Source organism: Dasypus novemcinctus, chromosome 16, assembly GCF_030445035.2.
Source record: "Dasypus novemcinctus isolate mDasNov1 chromosome 16, mDasNov1.1.hap2, whole genome shotgun sequence".
NCBI lineage: Eukaryota > Metazoa > Chordata > Mammalia > Cingulata > Dasypodidae > Dasypus > Dasypus novemcinctus.
In genome coordinates, this window is record NC_080688.1 from 51,976,722 (window position 1) to 51,994,875 (window position 18,154).

Consider the following 18,154-nt stretch of genomic DNA (forward strand, 5'->3'; position numbering starts at 1 on the left):
GCGTAGGGGAGCCCCATGCGCAAGGTGTGTGCCCTGTAAGGAGAGCCGCCCAGCACGAAAGAAAGTGCAGCCTGCCCAAGAATGGTGCCGCCCACACAGAGAGCTGACACAACAAGATGATGCAACAAAAAGAAACACAGATTCCCGTGCCGTTGACAACAGCAGAAGTAGACAAAGAAGACGACGCAGCAAATAGGCACAGAGAACAGACAACCGGGGCGGGAGGAGGGAAGAGAAATAAATAAAAAAATAAATCTTTAAAAAAAAAAAAAGTCACCTGAAAGTGTTGTTTCTAGAACATGAGGGATACTTTGGAGCAGTAGGTGTACTTCTTGGATTGCCAAATTTCAGCTAAAGCATCAGATTTCTGTCTGCTAATTAATGTCATCGAAGAGACATTGCTACTGCATTATTCATCACCAGGGGCCTGAAGGACTATTCCTTACACGCCAGAGTGGTAAGCTGCTGCATGTTGCCATATGAAGAGAGAGCACTCAGTAACTATGAAGTATTTCTAATTGAAATGCTTTCCTTTGTTTATATAACCGGTGTCAAATCTTTAAAGGCTATGCAGCCTCTGATCAGTGAACTTCCTTTCTAAAAGATTTTCTACGTGTTGTATGCTCAAACACAAATCTTAAAATCTCAGAAATGTTTACTTATGAAAACAATTGATTCTAAGTATTTGTTACAAGTTTTGTTTTATGTATGTTTTGGTTACTGCTGAGCAGACAGTAACATACCCTGAATCAAAAATTTTGAAATGGCAAGCAAAGATGGTTTATCTGATTTTAGAAATGTTAAGACAATATCAGTTATTCATTATTGTAGTTTTCCTAACATTCCTCCTTTAAAAAAAGTTTACATGAGGGGTTCCTAACTTCTTTTGTTCCATGGACCTCTTCGCCAGTCAGGTGAAAACCACCGGCCCTTACTAACTCCACACTATACTGCACATTATTTAATAAATATATCACACCTGCACCAGCATGTCCCCAGAAGAATAGTTTTTTGGATTTCATTTCAAGCTCACAGACCCCTGTTTAAGAACTCCTGGTTTATGTGCTCTTTCCCCAGATGGATGTAACCTTTCTCAAATGCCATAATTAAATTGAAATATTGTTAAATTTGAGCCTGATTTTTAAAACGAGTCCTAGAAAATGCAATGTATTTGGTGACATTGAACTTACTTTATTTTATGAGTTAATCAGTACATTTCAGAATTCCTATTATTTAGAAATTGGAGGCATAATTGTTCATTTGGGAGTGTGTTTAATGAGGTCAAAGGACTATTTTAGCAGAATATGTTTTCAGTGCATGGGTAGAGTTTAGTGCTCTTTTGTTTATATTAGGCCTGAACTGTCAAAGCTAAAGAGTTTATTCTATTATGAAAACAACAAAATCAAATTTATTCTGAAAAGTATGTTATGGAAAACTCTAAGATGAGTTGTTTTGAAACTTTGGGAGTTGGAGGACAGTATTGCAGAAATATAAATGGATAAGTGTTTTGTACATTCTGGTAATAAAAGCATTATTGTTGAAAAATTTGTTTTACCTTGCTAAGGACCACATTCATGCCTCTAGCTTTAAACCCTAAGTACCACTCTGCATTCTCCTCCTCTTTCTTTTTATTTTAGTCTCCCTTTCATAAATTCAGGAGAACCTCATTATCCAATTTTCACTTCAAAACTTGGAAATGGAATAGATTGATACATTTTTGATAAATTCTTGTTTATCCAAACTCTTGCTACTTGTATTTCAGGAATCAAATAGTTTTGGATAATGCAACTCTTAATTTTCAGTCCATACTAGTTTAGGAACTAAATAGATTTTGAATGTGAGGGATCATTATATAACAATATAATTACTAAGAATAAAGAAAATGAGGTAGCTTAGTCTAGTGTATAAAAACGTTTTGTTTTTTTTTCCCTTACAAGGTACTTTATTTACATCGTGAACAAAATAATTCAGTGTTTTATTTTATCAATTATTTTCCATAACTTTGTCAGCCATTCTTATTATTTTGTTTTAATGTTTTATTATAGTCATTTTTGAGGGTGAAGTAGTAGTTTACAGTGATTTTTTTTCACTTTTATTTTTTCTTATAAATGCATTTTTAATTGTAGTTTTTGAAGATACATAGATCACAAAAAATGTTAAGTTAAAAAATGTAAGAGGTTCCTATATATCCCACCCTGCACCCCCCACAAAAATATGGTTTTTGAAATCAGTCATTTCTAATCTCTGCCACTTAAGAACTGTATGACTTTAATCAAATTACTTAAGCTTTCTATAGTGCAGTTACCACATTGGTGAAGTGAAGATTGTTGCCCATAGTTCTTGATCTGGATTAATAAAAATTAAATGAGTTAACTATTTAATGAGCCCTTAAATAGTACCTGGCTCATAGAAAGCACTCAGTAAATATTAGCTATCATACTATTTTAAGAATACAGTCCTCTGACTTTACATAGAAACTAAAATATTATAACAGATCTAGGTAGGGTTTACATATTTTTATACTGACTCATTTATTCCTATAGGTTCGTCCATTTTTGTGACCTTTAATGTTTGTCCTTTGGCCCTATTGAACTATAAAACTATACTTAATGCTAAAAAAAATTTTTCAGAAGAAATCCTCTTAATGGCACTTACTGTATGAGAAATAGTTACTTAACTGTACTTAACTCTTTTAAAGAAAAACAGTGAATGAAAAAAAGAATTATTTTAGATTATTTCTTTCTAGTTCATCAAGAAATACTTTTTCCATGCCGCCATCTCCAAAGAAACATTTCTCCCCATTCTGAGTTCTATAATTCTATGTGTTTCCACGGTCCAGAGGTGGCAATCTTTTTGTGGATGAATAAGGCTGTGATGTAGGTACTTCAGTAGCAAAAGAGAAAACAAAATCTCCACAAAATTCTTATTGTTGAAGTTAAAAATATAATAATATACAGTATTTTGTTGTACTGGTCTAAAAAGAATTAAGTATTTTTGGGGGGAGATGAACGTATCTTAATTAGGGCTCAAAGTTAGTCCTTCTTTACAGTCAAAATCCATTGTGAATGTTAACTGGTTAATGCTGATCTGTAATGAAATTGTATATATTTTATCTCTGAAAATATCTTTCACACAGATAGGTATTGCCAAATACTAAGCATGTGATTTTAATTAAGCCTGCATATAGCTTGGAAGGCATCTATAATTCTAATAGGTTCTTCTTGAAAAATATATCTGCTGCAAATTTGTGGGAATATAAATTTTGCTTCTTATTCTAACTTCCGGTAGCATGGATGTGTATAAAGCAGCGGGGCATTTCTTGTTATTCAAATACTGTTGAAATGTAAATACTTCAGTTTTCCATAAAAATACCCTTATGCTCTGTAATTTTAGATTGAATTCATTAGGAAACATTATCAAATCTGTACTAAAAGCTAATAAATGATCGAGGACAGTTCTTCATAAAGTTTTCAGATTTTGGCATTGAGCTTTAAAAAAATTGCAGTAACACTTTACCACTGGTAAGCCATTTAATTGCTGTGTGTTAGGCCAAGTCAGGATATTCCGATTCAATTTCTGTCAAAAAAGTTATGAATTGACTGGTTCAGTCCATGAGTGAGACTGAAGTTCATCACTGACATTACTGCTTCAGTAAAACTTGGTAGATTCAAATAATAGTGTTGAGGACATTGGCAGCAATATCAACAGGCAGTTAGACAGCAAGGCAGAATATTTGGAGGGTTTTTCATGGGTCTTCATGAGTTGACATATGTTACCAATACAGCTCAGTTGTTTCTTTACAATCCAGTAAAGGAGAAAATTGATAAATTGGATTTTACCAAAACAAAAAACTTCTAAGCTCTTTGAAAGATGTTCTTAGAATAATGAAAAGACAAGTCACAAACTGAGAGAAAATATTTGCAAGTATTTATCTAATAAAGGACTTGTATTCACAGTATGTAAAGAACTTTGCAGAACTTGGTAATAAAACAGATACTAAATAAAAAAACAAAACGACAAAAAACGTGGACAGATATTTATCCAAAGAAGATGTATGAGTAGAAAAAATAAGCACATGAATTAAGATACTCAACACCATTAGTTATTAGGGCGATGCAAATTAAAAGCACAGTGAAGACCATTACATACCTATTAGAATGGTTAGTGTTAACAAGACTGCCCATAGCAAGTTTGGCGAGGTATGGAGCAAATGGAACTCTCATATACTGATGGTGACATTGTAAAAGGGTACAACAACTTGGGAAAATGGGTTTGACAGTTTCTTCTTAAAACTTTAAATATTTTTCTTCCCACATCATTCAGCCACTCCACTCATAGGTATTTATCCAGTAGAAGTGAAAGTATATATCCATGCAAGGCATAGACTGTTCCTAACAGTTCATAATATGAGTATTCATAATAACTTTATCAGTACAAGCCCAAAACTGGAAATGTCCAATCAGTAGGTTTATGAGTCAACAAATTGTGGCATATCTGTACAAGGAAATTCTACTTAGCAGTAAAAAGGATCGAATTTTCCACAACATGGATGAATTTGCCCCTGGTCAGATTTCCATGGCATAATAAATAATTTTGAGTCTAATATTTTGCTTGTTGAAAGATTTTTGAAATATACGGTTTTTTCTTTAACTTATTTCAATATCCAGGTGACTTGGCATGAAATTGCGAGACCTCAAATACATGGTTATGACCTGAAATGTTTGGCAATGATTAATAGGTTTCAGTTTGTATCTGGAGCAGATGAAAAAGTTCTTCGAGTTTTTTCTGCACCTCGGAAATTTGTGGAGAATTTTTGTGCCATTACTGGCCAGTCACTGGATCGCGTGCTTTGTAATGTGAGTATTCCTTCAAATGTTTTCATTAAAACGAGTCTCTTTATTTTAAATTAAAAAAAGTTTTGCTTCAGGCTATAAATGGAATATATGGATAGAAAGAAAGGCAAATAGTTTCTTATTGGCTTGACAAGCTTGTATGTGCAGTGTGTGTCATGTAGTGATATAAATAATAAAACCAGAAATTTTGTATAACAGATTAGTCAAAGATACTGTAAAGCCACACTATAATGTTAAGTCAGCAATGTGCTAGGTGCCTAGGATAAAACCAAGTATAAAAGATGGGCAGTCTTTTTATTTTATTTACTTCTCTTCCCCCCACCGTGGTTGTCTGCTGTGTCCATTCTCTGTGTGTTCTTCTGTATCTGCTTGCATTCTTGTCAGGCAGCACTGGGGATCTGTGTCTCTTTTTGTTGTGTCATCTTGCTGGATCAGCTCTCCGTGTATGCGGCGCCACACCTGGGTGGGCTGCGCTTTTTTCACACAGGGCGGCTCTCCTTGCCGGGCACATTCCTTGTATGTAGGGCAATCCTACGTGGGGACACCCCTGCATGGCATGGTACTCCTTGCGCACAGCAGCACTGCACATGAGCCAGCTCACCACATGGGCCAGGAGGCCCTGGGTATTGAACCCTGGACCTCCTGTATAGTAGGACGATGCTTTATCAGTTGAGCCACATCTGCTTCCTGTGGGTAGTCTTATTAACATTAACCATTCTAATGGGTGTGTAGTCCTCTCTGATTGTGGCTTTAATTTGCATTTCCCTAATAACTAATGGTGTCCAGTATCTTACTATAGGATAAGGGTAGGGGGACAGTGGAACAAATGTACCTTCAATTATTAGATGAGACCAACTAATTTCTAAATGTTGTGGCGCTAATGTAAATTTCATAGAAAAAAGAGGTCTTTCTACTGGAGTGATAAGGAAATGTTTAATGAGGCTTCACTTGGGTTTTTAAGGATAGGTTTTTGTATATGTTTATATTCCTCTTCTACAAATATAAATATTCTTCATGGGATGTTAAAATGTCACTAGTTTTCGGGAAGCGGACTTGGCCCAGTGGATAGGGCATCCATCTACCACATGGAAGGTACGTGGTTCAAATCCTGGTCCTCCTTGACCCGTGTGAAGCTGGCCCACGCACAGTGCTGATGCGCATAAGAAGTGCCCTGACACGCAGGGGTATCCCCCTTGTAGGGGAGCCCCACGCGCAAGGAGTGCGCCCCATAAGGAGAGCCGCCCAGCGTGAAAGAAAAGTGCAGCCTGCCCAGGAGTGGCACCACACACACGGAGAGCTGATGCAGCAAGATGAAACAACAAAAAGAAACACAGATTCCTGTGCCACTGACAACAACAGAAGCGGACAAAAGAACATGCAGCAAATGGACACAGAGAACAGACAACTGGGGCGGGGGGGAGGGGAAAGAAATAAAAATAAATCTTAAAAAAAAGTCACTAGTTTTGAAGGAAGGGAAAGTATATAGTTTTATATTACACAGAAGTGTACATCATACAATTCTGTACTGTCAAAAATTTAGTTCTGAGCTTGAAAAGGATAAGTACCCTTTAATAGGCAGAAGGAATGAGAAAGATCGGTGGGGTGACAGGAGCTGTCGGGGCACTCAGCATAAATGTGTGTAGTGGGAAATGGAGGAAATGGGGGAAGGTAAAAAGGTGGAGGACCTCAGGAGGCAAGCACAGTTCAGACTGGGGTGCGTTGGAGGCCCCAAAACAAAGTAAGTGAAGATGTAAAGCAGTTGCAGATGAAGAGAGTTATCTAGGGGCAGAAATTATTTGAACATAGAGAATAGGCAGGAAAATCAGCACCATTCTGGTTACCAACTGGAAAAGAAAGTGAAGATTTGAGAGTCATTTCAATTGAAATATTCAGCTAAATTTCCCAGGATGTATGTAAAAAAGGTTTAAGGTTGTGTTCTGTTTGTTTCTTCTAATAAAAGACCTTGGCAGTGAGATCAGAAGGAAAGTCTTAATTGTAGTTATTATATAGAACTAAGCTTATGGGGAGGGGAGGGGAGAGTTAGTTTCAGGGTCTCTCAGTTCTAGGAATTGAAGTGTGGTTTTAGAATTCTATGAGAGGCTTAGTCTCAAGTATAGACTTAATTCTAAGATACAGGAATCTCATAACTGGAAAGCCTCTTGCAGTATTTTGGGTTTTCCGCTCATACTAAATGTAGGAATGGAATAGGCATGAAGGAATGTGTCTTACTGCTTTTTTCCATGCTGTTATTTTTCTTGGTTTCTAAGAGAAAGCATGCAGTCTTTTATGTCCTGGGTAGCCTTCTCCATGGTGGGTTTAAAGCTATTGCTCATGTTTGTGTTTCATGCCAGCCTGTGTGTAAAAGCCTAAATTGGAAGAAATACTTTTAGCCTATGGACATGTACCAGTTTTGATAGCATATAGTTTCAAACATAATAATTTGGCTAATTATAAGTTTTAGAATATAAGCAGATTATTACTTCAGATGACGTTATCTTGCAAAGTTTTAAAATACTCAGTTATTGAAAATTGTTTAATGAAAATATTATGTGTGTTTCTGGAAAACACCTGTGTTTGTGTGAGTATCATCAGGGATGTGCCTGTGAGATTCTCTGGGGAGTGGAGCTCTGGGCCTTCAATTTTCAGCTTAGCACTGAATCTGTCAGTTTGGTAAGTCAGTGTGGACAGACATGAGCACAAGGTGGTCTTTGTACTACTTATCATCATTTATGAGCATGACTTTTGTGTAGTGCCTAAGGAAATAACTTTTAGCTTTTAAAACTTACATATCTTACTTTTTATTCCAGCAAGATAGTGATCTTCCAGAAGGAGCTACTGTCCCTGCTTTGGGATTATCAAATAAAGCTGTCTTTCAGGGTAAGGCTCTAGTCTCCAAATTTTCTTAAAATCACAGTGCTACTTAAAACCTAGTTGCATACTTCTGTAACATGTACTTAATGTACATCATAGCTGATTTTTGTTTTATCACAATATGTGCATCTGTTTTCTCCATCAAATATTTCATAAGTATTCTATATATATGCAGACCAGTAAAATAGGTGCAGCTTTCATAAAGTATGCATCATAGAGCACTACAAGTATGGGATGCTAATGGAGTAATATGAAAAAATCTGTTCCTTAATTTTAAAAGTTTGGGAAATGTTGCGTCAAAGAAAAAGTAAGGAGTCTTTATGGAATTGACTAATGCTCCAAGAAACATGTTTGTAAAATACTGTAATAGTAGACATGCCTTTGGCTTTGGATTCATATGGATATAGGTTTGAATTCTAGTACTACTGTTTTCTAACTGATGACCAATATTTTGGGACAAGTGTAAGAGAGATGAAGATAGTGACTACATTCATGTTGTTGCTGTATTACTTTAGGAGATGTAACTTCTCAGCGCTCTGATGAAGAGGAACTATTAACTACTACTGGTTTTGAGTATCACCAGATGCCCTTTCAACCCTCTGTACTTACTGGTAAGAAATGCCAAAAAGATGACTTATTAAAATCACTAATACAAATAATTTGCTGTTACTCCTGATCTAAATAAGTGCTATAGAATTCATTTTTTAATTTGAATATATTAGCAAAAATAATTGCATTGCTATAAATTTATTGTAGAACCTCCCACTGAGGATCATCTTTTGCAAAATACATTGTGGCCTGAAGTTCAAAAACTGTGAGTTAAATTTGACTGAGCTATTTGGTCCAATTCTGACTTAACTTGTGATTTCTGCCCCCCCACAACCTGATATTCTCCTTTGCCTTCCTCATACCTACATTTCCTCCTTGCTCTATAGATCTTTTAATGGCTCTACATAAGGGAAGAGAGTCAAATATAACATTGTTGTTGTTTTTTTTAAGATTTTTGTTCATTTATTTATTTATTCTCCCCTTTGCAGCTTGTTCCATTCTTTGCTGTCTCTTCTCTGTGTTCATTCGCTGCACGTTTTTTCTATATCTGCTTGTCTCCCTTTTTTTTTTTGTTGTGTCATCTTGCTGCGCTAGCTGTCCATGGCGCACAGGCTGTCAGCTCTTCGTGGTGCACAGGCCGGCTTTGCCTCCACAAGGAGGCCCTGGGACATGAACCCAGAGCTTCCCATATGGTAGACGGAGCCCAACTGATTGAGCTACAGCCTCTTCCCCATCATCACATTGATTTCTATATTGCTATGTATTATATTTATTAGGTTTGTTTATTCTTAATTGTTAAAAGTAAAGAAGTATAACATTGTATTTCTCCTTTCTTAAAAAAGACTTAAGTTTTAAAATTCTTACTGGTTTTTTATTTTCAGTAGGTCCCCATTAAAAATTTTCCATGGTTTATTGTTTATTGTACTAGCTGAGGGTGGGAATTGAAAATTTGTATGTTAATCTAATTGTTTGACTAAGTTGTGTTACTTCTAGGAAGGTGGAATTTTTCTCCAAACACCCAAGTTTTTTCCCCCAAATGTTTGTCCAAAGAAGGTGTAATATACTTACAAATTACTGTATATTAGGTAGGAGGGATTGATGATGTCTTTTTACTTTTTAAAATTGTACAGAATGAGAATAGTTACATTTACTGAAAGATGAATTATATTTTTAAATTTTAGATATGGACATGGTTATGAAATATTTTGTGTTGCTTGTAGCAATTCAAAGACTCTGCTTGCCTCAGCATGTAAGGTAGGGGATTTTACTTTTTATTCTATTTGGGTCATTAGACTTGGCAAGTTTGGTAGTGATTTTGACAGGACACTACATGAAAGGTCACTGGTGCCTGCTTTTTCTGATTTTTGCTTTCTCAGTCTCTTTTCCATTCTCTCCTTCCATAAGCTTGTAATTGCATTTTAAATCCGTTTCATTGCCTTTTTTTTTTTTAATACTTGGTTTAAAATTATTTAATTGAGTATCTTGGATGATACCTAAAAATGCATGAATAAATTTTAAGATAATTGGTATCCTGGAGACACAGAAAAATGAGAAGGTGAGTTTGGATTGTATCTGACTGTGTCTTGAGGACACTCTAGGCACTGACATATGTGAGTGTAGTCCCTTGGCCTGTGCCTGGGTGAGGCGGAATGGTGGCCTACTCAGCTAAATATTGTAGTACATGGGTCTGCAGAATCGTGCATTTCAGATAGTTGTCTGGGAAAATGATCTTATACTTATTATTCACTATTTTTTCATACTATATGAAGAGAAATAACATTTGTGGAGGATTGTCTGAACCTTGCCCCCCCCCATTTCTAAATTTTCTGAAATTTATTTATTGTCTTAAGCTTGATGACGAGAGTGCCACCCGGATGAGACCCTGTGTCCTTGCTTTTCTGTGACTTCTTGCCACTGACCTGCATTGTGGGGCATCATAAGAAATATTACTTTGTTGCTGTATCCCTTACCCCTCTCTTGCCCACTCTGCAAGCATGGTTCTAAGAGTGATTTCTTCTCTTATAGGTGCCTTGGGGAAAATAGGTCTCAGCACCGGCAACAGTTTGCTTTTACTGAGTAGCTAATTTGTTTTTATCTTAGGGCACTGTCAAATGTGTAACTGCTGTTTTTTTCCTTTTCAAGTTAGCTCACTTCTAGCAAATGTGTGCATCTTTCCTTTAAGCTAACATTTTTTTTAACAGCTTTATTTAGGTGTCATTGACATGCTATGAAACAACTATGTTTAAGGTGAATAGTTTGATCAGTTTTGACATGTTTATACTCATGAAATATCACCACTGTCAAGATAATGAACATATCCATCAACTCAAAATTTCGTTATGCCTCTTAGTAATTCCTTTTTCCTGTCCCTCCCTTTCCTCCTGCTCCTGTTTCTAGGAAACCACTGATCTGTTATTTGTCATGATAGTTTGCATTTTCTGAAAGTTTATATAAATGGAAGCATACAGTGTACATATGCTTTGTTTTCATGCCTACTTTTCACTCAGCATAATTATTTTGTGATTCGTCTCTGTTATTGCATGCGTCAGTAATCCTGGTAGTATTTCCTTGTATAAAAATTCCAGTTCGTTGATCCATTCACCTACAGATGGACATTTGGGTTGTTTCCTGTTTGGGGCTTTTACTGATAAAGCTGTTGTGAACATTTATGTCCAAGTCTTTGCGTGGATTTATGCTTTCATTTCTCTTGAGTAAATATCTATGAGTAGAATGGCTGGATGAAATCATGGATGTATATTTTACTTTTTAAGAAACTGCAAAACTATTTTCCAAAGTGTTTGTATTCTTCTATATCTTATCATCAGAGTATGAGAGTTCCAGTTGCTCTATATCCTCACCAAACTTGGTATGGGAAGTCTTAACATTGACTATTCTAATAGGTATATAGTGATCTCTCATTGTAGTTTTAATGTGCATCTCCCTAATGACTAATGCTATTGAGCATCATTTCATATGCTTATTTTCCATCCAGATATCTTTTTTGGTGGAAATCTTTGCCCATTTTTTTTGTTTGTTTGATTGTTTTCTTACTGAATTCTGAAAAGTTTTTATAGAGACTAGATAAAAGTCCTTGATCAGATATATGCCTTAGATATTTTTTCCCAATTGTTTCATTTTCCGTTTCCTAATAGTCACTGAAAGAGCAGAGGTTTTACATTTTGGAGAAGATCAATTTATCACTTTTTCCTATATTGGGTCATGGTTTTCATGTTGTATCTAAGAAATCTTTAATCCAAGGTCACAAAGATTTTCTCCTATGTTTATTATGGGAGTTTTATAGATTTCAAAAAGTTTTACATTTAGATCTATGATACATTTTTTAAAAATTAGAGCTGTTGTAGGTATACAGAAAAATTATGCAGAAAGTACATAGTTCCTGTATACTACCCCCCTCTCATTCACACACACACACAGTTTTCTCTAGTAACATTTTGCACGTGGTTGGCACTTTTGTTATAATTGATGAAACACATTATAATTATACTAATAACAATAGTTCTGTAGTTTACATTAGGGTTCACTCTTTGTGTTGTACAGTTATATGGATTTAAAAAATTTTTATTCTGGTAACATATACAACCTAAAATTTCCCCGTCTAACTGCTTTCAAATATAAAATTCAGTGGTGTTAATTACATTCAAAATGTGCTTCCATCACCACCATCCTTTACTAAAACATTTCCATTACCCCATACAGAAACTGTAACAATTGAGCATTAACTCCCCATTCTCTATTCCCACGCAAGCCCTTGGTACCTTATATTTTGATTTCTGACTCTGAGTTTGCATATTATTTCATATCAGTGAGATCATTTAATATTTTTCCTTTCATGTCTGCCTTATTCAATTTGATGTCTTCAAGTCGATCCATGTTGTACCATGTATCAGAACTTCATTCCTTTTTATGGCTGAATAATAGTCTGTTGTGTGTATATTTCACGTTTTAAAAATCCATTCATCTGTTGATGGACGCTTGGGTTACATCAGTATTTTTGGCAATTGTGAATAATACAAACTCCATACAGAGAACTCCAGCATATCCCCATCTTCCCCAATACCCAGATCTACCAATTTTAGTATTTTACTACATTGACTGTATCATTCTCTTTACCTATTCCTCAATCTTATCATTCCATCTATCCATCCATGTATCAATCAGTTTTTTGAACTTGTGCCTGTAGGTTGTATGCATTACGTTCCTTGACTATTTCCTTTTACATTTCCTAAGAATATCTTAAGCGCATCTATCAAGTACAAGAGATTTAACACTGATATAAAGCTTACAGTCTACAGTCCAATTTTTTCTTGTGTCCCAATAATGTCCTTTTGAACCTTTTCTCCTCCCTTGATAAATCCTCTCCAGGATCACTTGTTGCATTTAATTGTCATAGTCTCTTTAGTTGCACATTCTTTCTTTTAATTGTGGGAACATATATACAGCATAAACTTTCCCATCTCAACCACTCCCAGGTGTACCATTTAATGGTATTAACCTCATTCACAATATTGCAGTACCCTTAGCACCCTCCATTACTAAAACTTTTTCATCTCCTCAAACAGTATCTTTGTATCCATTATGCATTAACTTTCCATTCTCCCTGCCCCCCACACTTGGCAATCTGTACTTACATATCTCTGACATTTTCTTTGTATGGCATGGGGCTTAAATTTAACAACCTAAATCTGTAATTTCAGTGGTATATACTCACTATATTCCAATATCCATCTGCCCATCCCCCAGACCTTTATGTAGTTCTTTTCACACATTGCATGTTTGTATATTATGTAGTCGTCCAAAACTGCAGATTTACCCTTTGTTTTTGGCTTTTAGATCCAATAGGAAGTAAAAGGGGAGTTACAAACCAAAAATAAAGTAGTATTGGCATTTATATTTACCCATGTCATTACTCTTACTGGGAGATCCTTGTTTGTGTGTCTTTTAAATCTCTTGTCTAGTTTCCTTTTCTTATCCCTGCAGAGTCCTTTAGCATCTCTTGTAGGGCCAGTCTAGTGGTGATAAACTCCTTCAGCTTTTTTTTTCTTTTTTAATTTATTGAAGTATATCACTCATACATAAACATACATAAACAGTAAGTGTATTATAATAGTTGTTAGCTTACAAAACAAACATATTTAACATCATACAGGCCTCTCATAACTCACCCTACCACCAATAACTTGCATTGTTGTTAAATCTTTTTAACTAATGATTAAAGAACATTGTCAAAATGTTACTACTAAACAAAGTATTTTCCCACCAACCAATCCTATTATTATTGTCTTTATATCATTTATATATGAACATACATAAACAATTAAGTGTATAGTAAAAGTTGTGAACTTAAAAACATCATGCATAACATCATACAGAGGTCCCATACATCTACACCTTGCATTGTCAAGAGATGTTTGTTACAAATTGTGAAAGAATATTGTCAAAATCTTACTACTAATCATTATCTTACATTTGGAGTGTTTTTCCCCCAACCTACCCTGTTATTATTTTTAAAATATATTTTTCATGACAGAAGTTGTAAACTTATAAAACAATCATGCACTTGTGCAGAATTCCCAAACAACACCCCTCCATCAACACACCACAATGTGTGTTGTTTGCTACAGATAAAATATCATCATCTGATTCTTACCATGTCCATAGTGTACATTTGACCCACGTTTTCCATACTGCCTCAGTATCAACAGAGTACATCTTTCGCATTGATGCAAGAATATTTTATTATTACTACTAACCACAGTCCATAGGTCACTCCAGCTGTATTTTTTCCATGCTGCTTCACATTCCCAACACCTTGCAGTAGTGATACACATTTGCTCTAGCTAACAAAGGACACTCTTGCATCTGTACCATCAACCACAATTATCATCCACCTCTTGGTTTACTGTGCTATCCAGTTCCTAGATTATTCTCTAGCATTCTGTCAATTGACATTTACATAACTAGATTACCATTTTCAGTCACATCCCCATTTATAAACTAACTCTTACTCACTGTGTGTTACCATCTACTCAATACATTTCCACACTTTTACAGTAAAGCTAGTTAAAACTTCTACAATCATTCAACATCAGTAGTCCACTCAGTCCTCCTCTTATCTCCTTTCAGAATCGATCACCTACCACCGGATCTTGAAGATATTTTCCAGTAATTTCTTTGAGAAGTTTTATGGTTCTTCCTTTTATTTTTAGTTTTTTGATCCATTTTGAGTTGATTTTTGGATAAGGTGTGAGATAGGGGTCCTTTTTCCTTCTTTCAGCTATGGATATCCACTTCTTTCAGCACCATTTGTTGAATGGATTGTTCTGCCCAAGCTGTGTGGCTTTGACAGGCTAGTCAAAAATCACTTCACCATACCTGCGAGGATCTGTTTCTGAACCATAAATTTGGTTCCATTCATCTATTGTGTCTTTCTTTATGCTAGTACCATGCTGTTTTTACCACCAGAAGTAGGTATTATGATTTAAAATCTGGATATGAGGGTTCACTTTTCCTTTTTATGATGTTTCCAGCTATTCAGGACTCCTTATGCTTCCAAATAAATTTAATGATTGTGTTTTCAATTTTTTCTTTAAAGCTGGTGGAATTTTTATCAGGATTGCATTAAATCTGTATATCAATTTGAGTAGAATTAACAGCTTAATGATATTTAGTCTTCCAATCCATGAGCATGGAATGTTCTAGTTATTTAGGTCTTTTTTGGTTTATTTTAACATTGTTTTTGCAGTTTTCTGAATAACATGCTTTACATCATTGGTTAAGTTTATTCCCGACTGTTTGAGTTTTATCTGTCATACTTTATTTTCACCACTCTTTTGACACTTTTAGTTACTTTTATTGATATAATCTTCATTTCTAGACTGTCTTCCAGGCCCCTCTCTCCTGTCTTTTCTTTTCAGGCTCTAGTACAACCTTTATTATTTCCTGAAAATCTGTTCTCTTGCTTAGAAATTCTCTCAGTTTTTGTTTATCTGTGAATATCCTAATTTCACCCTCATTTTTGAAAGACAGTCCTCCTGGATATAAGAGTCTTTGCTGGAAGTTTTTCTCTTGTGGTATCTTAAATCTGTCAGACCATTGTCTTCTTGCCTCCATGGTTTCTGGTAAGAAATCAGCACTTAATCTTATTGGATATCCCTTATATGTTATGCATTGCTTTTCTCTTGCTGCTCTCAGAATTCTTTCTTTGTCTTTGGCATTTTACACTCTGATGAGTATTTGTGTCTTGGAGTTGGTCTATTCAGATTTTTTCTGAGGGGAGTATGTTGTCCTTCTTGGGCAGGGATATCTATGTCCTTCAGTAGGGTTGGGAAATTTTCTACCATTATTTCTTCAGATGTTCCTTCTGCCCCTTTTCCCTTCTCTTCTTCTCCTAGGCATCCATGATGCCTACGTTTGCATGCCTTTTGCTGTCATTTGCTGAGACGTTGTTCGATTTTTTCCATTCTTTTCTTCATATGTTGTTTTGTATGTTCACTTTCTGAGGCCATTTTTTCAAGCTTACCAATCCTTTCTTCTCAAATCTGCTATTATAGGGTTCCAATGTTTTCTAAATTTCATTTATTGTCCCTTTCATTCTCATAAAATATGCTGTTTTTCTGTGTATGCTTTCAAATTCTTCTTTGTGCTCATCCAGTGTTGTCTTAATATCCTTAATCTCTTTAGCCATCTCATTGAATTTATTAAGATTTGTTTGAACATCTATGATTAGTTGTCTCACTCCTTTATGTCATCTGGAAGCTTGGTGTGGATTGTAATTTTTTGTTGGTGTCTTGGCATCTCACTTACCAGAGTATTTAGAGTTTTTCTCTTTGGTTTAGGGCTTCCTGCCCTTTCTGCCTTGCTGGTTGTGCAGTAGGAACCAAGGATGTAATTGGTGCTCTAAACTGTGGAGGCTTAAGCTGCTCTCATTGCCCCAGGGACTGATGAAGCTTCTCCCAACTTTCTCCTTTCCCAGAGGTAGGGACAGAGTCACAGTTGTGTGGAATAATCCAAGTCATGCAGGCCTAGACTGTGGTTGCCCAGAGAGACTGATGAAGCCTCACACCCCTTTCTTCCCTGCCTGGGGTGGGGATGGAACTGCAGGTGTGGGCAGCAATCTATGCAGTGCAGGTCCAAGATGACCATGGTTGCCCCAGTAGACTTCAGATTATTCAGTTTGTGGCAGCCAAAGGTACCCAAAGTTACCTGGATAGGCTGGTGCAGAGCTAGTCAGCCTCCTCCTTGCCAGAGGTGGGGTGAAGCTTTGGCTGGGGCAGCAGGCTGATCTGGGTGAAAGAACCAACCGGTTCCTGCTGTCACTGTGTTAGCCAGGCTTCCCCTCAGGCTAGGGGCAGAGCCAAAATGGCGGCCACTGGCCTCTTTCTTTTCCAACTTGGACAGATTCACACCCCAGCTGTTCCCTGGGTTATTCCTTAACCATCTGAGTCTACCAATCAGTAGCTGAAATAAGCAGCCAACCGTCTCCTACTCCCCTGTTTTTGGGAAATGGAGTTTCCAATTCCAATCGCAGAAGAACTCCTGGGGCGGCTTGTGCCACCAGAGTAGGACAATCACTGGCTTCTGTGGCTTGGCTGGCAATTTCTCAGAGATGCTGGCGCTGGTCCCTGCGGCTTCCTCCCTTTCAGAGGTGGCACTGGGGCCTAGGCTAGAGCTGCAATCTGACCTGGATGGAAAGAAGCCAGTCCCCAGCGGCACTGGGCTCCTCAGTCCTCCCCGCTTCCACTCGTGCCAGGCATGGGGTTACGATGGTGGCTCCCGGCCTCTTTCCACTTGGACAGGCTCAAACTTTAGCTGTTCTCAGGATTATATGTTAGCCTGCTGAATTTACTCCTCAGTAGCTAAAGTTGGTGCCCAGCCATCTCTTCCTCCCCGGTTTTGGGGAAGTGAAGCTTTGAATTCCAGCTGCAGAACAGCTCCAGAGGCGACTTGTGTCTCCAGTGGAGGATGGGCACCGGCCTCTGGGGTGTGGAGTGCTCTACTTACAAGTCTTCTCTGCAGATGGGCAGTCTCTTCCTTTCACTTCTTCAAGGATGTTGCAGGATGCCCTTCTGGTCTCCTGAAGTTCCAGACAGGTGCTTCAGATAGCCCTGGGTGTTTGCTAACTGCCCTCTAGCAGCTCCTTACTCCACTGCCGTCTTGCTGGTTTTCCTAGGTCAATTATCTTTTAAAGGGATATAAATAGAAAAGGTCTTTTTGCCAGTTTTCCATAAGGCATCATTTTCCCTCTATTTGAAGGATGTATTTTAATATTTCTTGTAATGCAGGTCTATGGTGATAAGATTTTTCAGCTTTTGTCTGTCTGAAAAAAATATGGCAGGTAGAGAATTTTTGTTTTTTATTTTAGTTCCTTTGAAGATGGTTCTCAATTATCTTCTGATTTGTATTGTTTCTGACAAGAAAACTGCTGTAATTTTTGTTTCTCCTCTATTTTTAAATTTTGACTGCTTTTATCTTTTTCTCTTTGTCACTGATTTTAAGCAATTTGATTATTGTAGTTATTTTCTTCATGTTTCTTTGGAGCTTTTTGGATTCAATTACATTAAGTATAATGCTAATTATACTTAAATTTGGCTGTTTGAAGTTGTCACATAGTTCAATCATGCTCTTTTTTTTTTCTCTCCCTTACCCCCTCGCCCCAGTCTGTTCTCTGTGTCCATTTCCTGCGGTTCTTCTTTGTCCACTTCTGTTGTTGTCAGCGGCACCATGAATCTGTGTTTCTTTTTGTTGTGTCATCTTGTTGTGCCAGCTCTCCGCGTGTGTGGCACCCATTCCTGGGCAGGCTTAACTTTTTTTGCGCGCATCAGCACTGTGCGTGGGCCAGCTCCACATGGGCCAAGGAGGCC

General features: G+C 36.8%; 1 protein-coding gene across 3 annotated transcripts in view; it reads left to right on the forward strand.

Moving 5' to 3' along the window:
• The window catches only part of ELP2 (elongator acetyltransferase complex subunit 2), a 56,804-nt gene that overhangs the window by 25,678 nt on the left and 12,972 nt on the right, over positions 1 to 18,154 (forward strand). For all 3 annotated transcript variants that reach the window (XM_004464514.3, XM_071208636.1, XM_071208635.1), the window contains 5 exons: positions 4,668 to 4,856; positions 7,661 to 7,730; positions 8,240 to 8,335; positions 8,481 to 8,538; positions 9,455 to 9,527. In XM_004464514.3, the coding sequence (XP_004464571.2) occupies positions 4,668 to 4,856; positions 7,661 to 7,730; positions 8,240 to 8,335; positions 8,481 to 8,538; positions 9,455 to 9,527 (486 nt within the window). The remainder of the gene's footprint in view (positions 1 to 4,667; positions 4,857 to 7,660; positions 7,731 to 8,239; positions 8,336 to 8,480; positions 8,539 to 9,454; positions 9,528 to 18,154) is intronic.